The sequence below is a fragment of the Grampus griseus genome (assembly GCF_964374135.1).
Source record: "Grampus griseus genome assembly, chromosome: 10".
Lineage (NCBI taxonomy): Eukaryota > Metazoa > Chordata > Mammalia > Artiodactyla > Delphinidae > Grampus > Grampus griseus.
The window spans coordinates 98,862,961-98,870,522 of NC_139004.1; the positions used below are offsets into that span (position 1 = coordinate 98,862,961).

The 7,562-nt window shown below is 45.6% G+C and overlaps 1 protein-coding gene across 4 annotated transcripts in view; it reads right to left on the reverse strand.

The window, feature by feature from the left end:
- Positions 1-7,358, reverse strand: part of TAMM41 (TAM41 mitochondrial translocator assembly and maintenance homolog) — a 55,029-nt gene extending 47,671 nt beyond the window's left edge. For 2 of the 4 annotated variants that reach the window (XM_082664491.1, XM_082664492.1), the window contains exons 1-3: positions 6,996-7,358; positions 4,371-4,553; positions 1,892-1,984 (exon numbers count right to left, since the gene is read on the reverse strand). In XM_082664491.1, the coding sequence (XP_082520617.1) occupies positions 1,892-1,984; positions 4,371-4,553; positions 6,996-7,130 (411 nt within the window). In that variant the 5' untranslated portion in view covers positions 7,131-7,358. Of the gene's footprint in view, positions 1-1,891; positions 1,985-2,121; positions 2,471-4,370; positions 4,554-6,995 lie in introns of those variants that run through there. The other 2 variants (XM_082664493.1, XM_082664494.1) reach the window with 2 other exon arrangements.
- Between the last annotated feature and the right edge of the window lie 204 nt (positions 7,359-7,562).

Below are 7,562 nucleotides of genomic sequence, written 5' to 3' on the forward strand. Positions count from 1 at the left end.
TGTGTCCTTTCCAGCATTACCATTCTGCTTCCAATTTTCAACACCTTTGTGAAGTAGGCAGGGCAAGGATTGCTACTCCCATTCTACAGAGAAACTACCTGAGGTCCAGAAAGGTAAAACAACTTGCCTAAGATCACATAAACAGCTAATAAGTAGCAGGAATGAATAAGGCCCAAGGCTTCTAATTCCACGTTTATTAATCGTCCCATCAAACTACATATTTTGCATATTTAAAAAGAAACTTGGAAAGAAAAGGAATATTTACAAATTTCCAATTACATTTATTTGCGTAATTATGAGGCTTACTAGTTATCCAGCCTAGAAATGAGAAACTCATCTACATAAATATGAAATTAAATCAGTAACCTATTGTTTCCAGACTTAAAATGTGTTTTTAGTGAAGTAAAAATTATATACTGTAAAGCAAAGAAATCTAATCAGCACGGCTCGACAAATTTTTACACATGGATGTACCCATGTAACTATCACCCTGATCAAATGCTTCTGTATGTCTTAATGATCTACACTGTTAAATTTTAAGCCCAGATACAAGGCAAGAGAATCTGAACCTCCCACATATATCAACAGAGATTTTATGACACAACCAAGCAAGCTAGGACTGTATAAATTTCTCTAATTTCTTGCCATAGCTGACAAAAAAGGAGCAGCATAGTCACCCATGAGAGGCATTTGGGAATAATTCCTGAACCCTCTTTGGGACCTAAGACCCTCTGACAGCACAGAGAAAATTCTTCCTTGCTGGGAGATTAGCAACTGTCTAGTTATGCTAAGAATTCTCCAGTTAGCCGTGATTTCTGCGGGAAAGGGAAACTGGAGGCAGTCGCAGACAACTGCGACTAGTTTTTTCTTTTTTTAATTTTATTTTTTAAATTTTTTTGGCTGCACTGGGTCTTAGTTGTGGCACGTGGGATCCTCACTGCGGCATGCAGGATCTTTCATTGCAGTGTGCAGGCTTCTCTCTAGTTGTGGCATGCGGGTTTTCTCTCTCTAGTTGTGGAGCGCGGGCTCCAGAGCGTGTGGACTCTGTAGTTTGCAGCACGCAGGCTCTCTTGTTGAGGTGCGCGAGCTCAAAAGTTGTGGCACGTGGGCTTAGTTGCCCTGCGGCATGTGGGATCTTAGTTCCCCGATCAGGGATCGAACCTGAGCCCCCTTCATTGGAAGGCGAATTCTTTACCACTGGACCACCAGGGAAGTCCTCAAATAGTTCTTAAACTACGAAAATACCCCTTCTCAGAAAACAGACTATACAACTGGAAAAAAGAGGAAACCTGATTATTTGTGAATGCGAGTCAAAAGTTCAAGTCCTCTCGACTTTTTTCCTGTTTTCTGTTTGTTTCCATTTCTAGTAAAGCCGGAGAAGCCTGCCCCTACAGCCTCCTCCAGCAATGTTGCAAATGAGGCTAGGGCCTGAGGAGGAGAATAAAGGGGAACAGAGTCCACTAGCCTCAGAATGATGACCTGCCTCATTCATTTATTCAACAAACACTTGCTGAATGCGTACTACAAGCCAGGCATCGTCCCAGGCACTGTTGGGACAAAGCACTGGACAAACAGTGCCCCATGGCACTTGCATTCCAGAAGAGGTGGCGATCTGGGGAGGCCGACCGAGGCTCCGCCAAGGCACTGGACACCTCTTCTGCCATCCTCCCCAGCCAAACGGACTGACTCTGAACCTGATGCATTCAGACAACTGGAGAATCTTGAGAGGGAGGGAGGGAGCAGTGTGGGTAATACCTGGATACTGTCTGGCAACAAGTTCTGTAGGGAGGGAAAGGAGTGTGAAACTCATTTCTACGTCATTGCAATCACAAAGATTAAACGAAGGTGAGGTTCAGAGAGGAGAGACGTCCCTAATAAAACACTCACTCACCGGTTTTTGGAGTCGTCCAGCAATGTATAAGTTATTCCAGTTGAGGAGATCTTCAATCAAAACACTAGTGCTAATAATGCCATATTTGATAAGCTGGAAAAGAAAAGAAATGGGCATGAAAAATAGCAAAATACCACACTGATGCTTATGCAAGTACAAAACGTAAAGAAATAAAATGAATTTCTGACCAGAGCAGAAGCTCCATTTCCAAAGCCACTCAAACTGCCTACCTTGTAAAAATACACATCTCCACAAAACCTTCTGCAAAGGATTAGTTTCCAAGACTGTGTGTTTCCTCAGGTATTCGAGGTGAAGTGACCACTGTTTTAACTCAGGCTCTCGTGACGGTCCTTCACCACAGACACTTCAAGAAGTGATAACACAGTTCACGTTTCTCACCTGAGAAATAAGAAACCTAAAGCTCGGAGAGAACAGATCGTGCCCAAGATGGTACCACATACAGCAGGGTTAGACCAGGCCCCCGAATTTCAGTCTGGGCTTCCAACGTTTGCTTCACGACAGAGCACAAGAAATTTTCTTTAACGTTTTCACTGACATCCTTTACATGGTGAAGTTCTCTTTCACTATAGGCTATTTCAAACACTTTTATAATCACAAAGCAACATTCAAAAATAAAACCTCTTTATCAGTGCTGAACACATGGAATTATGGTCAAGCTCACTTCAATAGTAATTCACACAAACCCTGAATGCAGTTGTTCCAGGTTATGAAATCCCATTTGCTTCAACAAATATCTTCAGACTCACTTCACTGAACGTCAGTACCCAAACAGCCTTCTCAGGCTGCAGATATCTAAAAAGTAGCTAAAGAATTTCAATTAAAAAGTACAGTCCCTTTGGCACATAATTATGCCCAAACATTGGGTTACTGGAGCTTGTAATATGATTTGAAACTACTAAATACAGATCGGCTCAGCATAATATTAATATGGAGAAAGAACACAGCTACGCGTCTGGCAGGACTAGAGTGGATGTGCAACGTTGTGCTGAATAACCTTCTTCCCTCCACTCTGGCCGCAGTATTGCAGACAGCCCTTCTTGCTGCAGGTGCGTAACAGCTGAGAGGTAATGGGAACATCACAGGGGCCTGTCACTAACTAGCTGCAAGACCTTAGGGAGGTCATTTCCTCTCTGTGAACCTTGGTTTCCTCATCTGCGAACCACAGGTGGTGTCGGGTGGGACCTTAACCAGAAAAGTAAATGTATGGCCCAAAGATGTCACCAATCAACCACAGCACTCGTTCCTGCCACGTTCAGATAGGTCTTCAAAATCCTTCTCAAGTCAGTACTCCAACCTCCTGCCCTTCAAAGTGTGGTCCATTGACCAGTAGCACCAGCATCACCAGATGCAGAATACCAGGCTCCATTCCGGACCAAATGAATCAGAATCTGCATTTCAAAAGGAGCCTCAGGTGACTCGTCTGCACATCAAAGGATGACTGCTCTAAGCCATCAGCAGCATGGAGCAAAGCTGGCACAGCAGAGTCACCCTCAGCCCAGCTGACCTCTAGGAGGCATCTGACTCAGTTCCCCATTGGTCCTCTCAGACTGGGGTCCTGCCTAGTTCCGGGAAGCCCTTTTAGAGCCTGGGCCCTCCATATGAAAGACGGCTGGGCAGGGTTCCTGCTGTCACACAACCCTCTGCTGGGATCGGGGTTCTCACCTGCTCTCCAATACCCCTCATCAAATTCCACCCACCCGATGGCAACAAGAGGCACCATATGCTCCCATCTACCTATGAAACCCTCGCCTATGATACCCTCTCCACTTCCAACTTCTTTCTGGGAGTGTCTGCCCCTCTGTATGTAGATAAGATTAATTTCCACCCTGATCCACAGTGGGTCCGCCTATTCCTCCCACTGCCCAAACCACTGGCTCTCAAAGTTTGTTTCAGACCAGTAGCATGAGCAACATTTGAAAGCTTGTTAGAAATGCAAATCTTTGTTGCTAAGAGAGTAAAGCTTAAAAGTTCTCATCACCAGAAAAAAAAAAGAATTGTAAATACATGTGGTGATGGATGTTACCTAGACTTACTGTGGGTAATCATCTCACTATATATATATATATATATATATATATATATATATATATATATATATCTCAAATCATTACGTTGCACACCTAAAACTACTACAATGTTATATGACAATTACCACTCAGTTTTTAAAAAATGCAAATCCTCAAACCCTTACCCCAGACCTACTGAATCAGGAACTCTGGGGGTGGGAACCAGCAATCTGTGCGTCCTACAGGCACTCCAGGTGATTCTGATGCACACTAAAATTTGAGAACCAAAAAAATTTGGCCAAAGGCAAAAAATAAAAACAGTCACATTCACCACCTTCATCCAGCAAAAGTGTGAACATTTCCTAACTGTAAGAACACATCTATTTAGCTGGTATTCTATTAACAAAGGTTAATAACCACCCAAGTTAAGACAAAGGCCCGCAGTCACTTACCCTCCCATCACACATGATCAATGGGTTGTAGTAAACCCCGGCGCCGTAGTTATTCTGGACAGTGGTGATAAACCTGGGCCCCAAAACTTTTAGGAATGAGTAATGGTTCCAATTTTTCTTCAGGTTTTTTGAATGCCATGCAACAGGGTCATCAACTGTGAACACGAAGTCCAGCATGGCGTTCTGGGAGGTGAAGAAAAGAGACTAATTTTAGTTTTAATTCCTAGAAAGGCACCTAGGCAGAGTGGAAAGCTCTAAGACTCTATGCTGCTGTGATTAACAGCCGACCCAGGGCTGTCATCAGAAACTTAAGCAAGTCTCTGGAACCAACCTGAGCTTCGTTTTTGTCAACTCACATAATAACAGTAACGCTTATTGAAGTGATGTTCCAGACCTCTTTTAAACACTTTATATATTATACATATAGTAACTCTTTTTAGCCTCAAAACAATCCTACAAGGTAGGTACTGTCATTATCCCATTTTTATAGGAAAGGAAAACCAAGGCACAGAGTAAGTTCCTTGCCCAAGGACACATGGCTACTGAGTGACAGACATAATCTGGTCCCAAATTCTGTGCTGGACCACTTGGCCACACTGTCTTTCATCTAAATCTAGTTAAACGTGCTCTACTTTTCTCCCAGATCAAATAACACCATGTGGACAAGCTCTATAAAGTGTTATGTAAAGGGAAATAAGTTATTTTAACTCTCACCCATTTGCCAACCCCTCACTGAGCACCTACGATGAGCTCTGATAGGTCCTGGGATAGAGGTAAAGACCTCAAAGTCTACTGGGGAGAATAGACAGGTTGCTAGCAAAAACTTGGTAGAACACAAAATGCACTAACTTCACTCAGAGTGGGGTCAGAGAAGGAGGAATTTTCCTACAGGTTTATATCCTTCCAGACTCTGATAAGTCTGAGTCTTAAAAGAATGTGCAAGAGTTCAGTAGGCTTGGTGAAGTACTAGGAGGCCTGAGGAAGGGAAGGAGTACTGTTAGAGGAAAACACTCTTGTGGAGATGAGAGCTGGTAGGACTGGAATGCGACGCAGGCAGGGGAGTGGCGGGAGATGGGACCAGAGAGGGAGGCTGGTTACCATGCTAATGTTCCTGCAGTAGAAAGGGAGGAGGAGAGACTAAAGGATGGAACACCATACGAGGCTAACTGCCACTAAGGCACTGAGGGCAGGGGCTCATCTGGGAGAGACTTAGGTGCTGGAGTTTACTTGTTAACTTGTAGGGAATGAAGGTGAGGGAAAATGAAGGACCTTTTCTTGGAGGGAATTCCAGGTCTGCTCAAAGGAAAATCTACACAGGAAAATGAAGAGGTGGCCATAGAATCAGGAGGCCAAGGCCTGTTCTGAGTTTCCCACAGTGTGATCCACAAACCAGTGGTGATACTTAAGATTTGGGGTGGACACGTTTTTTTAAAACTTTATGTTAATTTATGTTACAAGAAAATAACTAGCCTATTGCAAACTACAATTAGGTTGCCCAACCTATATGCCCCACATCTGTAATTTCTCATATGCTCTCAATTTAAAGAAAACTATTACTTAAATACTAGTATAGGTGGGAAACAGGAAATCCAAGCAACAGTACAGACGGCCTCACCAGGAAGCGAAGAGACGAAGGTTAACTGAAAGATTACAGCCAGGTGTCCAAATCCACGAGGCCCTATTGCAAACTGCACACTACCATTTCCTTCATTTATTAAAGAAACCCAGTCCAGAACACGAGCTGTACAGACAGAAAACATCTCCATCTAGACTCCCGCTCCTTTTACATTAATTCAGCAAGAGCTCAAAAGCTGTATCAAAGTCAATTAAAAGCCTCATTTAAATGGAAAATACCTGCCTGCCACTTGTCTGCTATGTCTTGAATCTTGTCGCCACCTTGGAAGCAAAGGTGAAGAAAAAAAAAAAAACTGCAATCACAAGGAAAACCGTACCCTCATTACTGCTGTGCTCAGCCAACTCTGAAGAGAACAATGCGTAGCCTTAAACAGACTCCTGTTACACGTCCTGAGCAGGGGCAAATATACTGCTCATCACTAACTCTGCGGTCAGTTAACGTCACTGCACATGCCCTGACCCTACAATCACTCCGTCAGCTTCCCAAAGTCAGGAGAATCATTTTGTATTTTCTCCTACAACCAGAGACGTGATTCTCAAGCTTGGCTGCGTAGTGGAATCACCTGGTAAGTTTTTAAAATTCCTGAAGCCCAGGCTCATCTCAGACCAATTAAATCTCAATCTCCGCAGTTGGAACCCAGATATCAGTATTTTTTTAAGCTTCCCAGAAAACTCCAATGTTCAGCCGAGGCTGGGAGACCTGAACTAGCTCCTGGCAAATATTTCTCTTCCTTTCTTCCATCTTGTCCCCGCATCAGCTCTTCCCTCCGCATGATTGCACCTCCCGCTCTAGACCTAAGCTGACTCCTACGTATCCTTCAAAACTCAGCTGACGCTGTCGTTCTACTAGGAGCACTTTTGTACGGCTTCTACTTTGCCAGTTGATACGTGGAGTGCGCAGAGCAAACAGGTAGCTCTACGGCTCTGGAGGGACCGAAGGCAAAGGGAACTCGTGAGAACATTCCCGGCGTGGGGCCGACCCGGGCTCACCTTCTGGTCTGAGCTGGGCCCCGCCTGGCGGTACACCCCCGAGCCGTAGGCGAAAGCCAGGCTCAGCTCCTCGGGGAAGTGACACAGGATCTTGCGAAAGGCCACCCCCGAGCTCTGCAAAGCCTGCAGAGCCATGGGGCCGGGGCTCTGACAGGGACCCGTGGAGGGCAGCAGGCGGGGAACGAGTACCCGCTGAGGGGGGGAGATGGAAGCCGGGGACCGGCCCAGACGGGAGAAGGCTGGAGCCGAGGGCGGGGAGTGGAAGACCCGGCAAGGACTCGGGGCTGCAGACCAGTCAGACCCGAGGCTGGTACGAACCCAACAGGCAACCGGGTAGGCGTCTGCCTGGCCTGTCTAGCGCCCACCCTGGGCCACGCCTCCTGCACGCACAAGTGCTCCGAAGGCGCAAGAGTAAGAGCAGGCGCTCGCTCGCGAGCGGGGACGCGAGGCCTTCGCAGAGATCCCTGGTGGTCGGAGGACCGCACTGCAGGCTGGCAGCCTGGGACAGTGACCTGAACATGAGTGGGGGAATGTAACAGCTGATTGAACTGCTTTTCAACCTTAAAA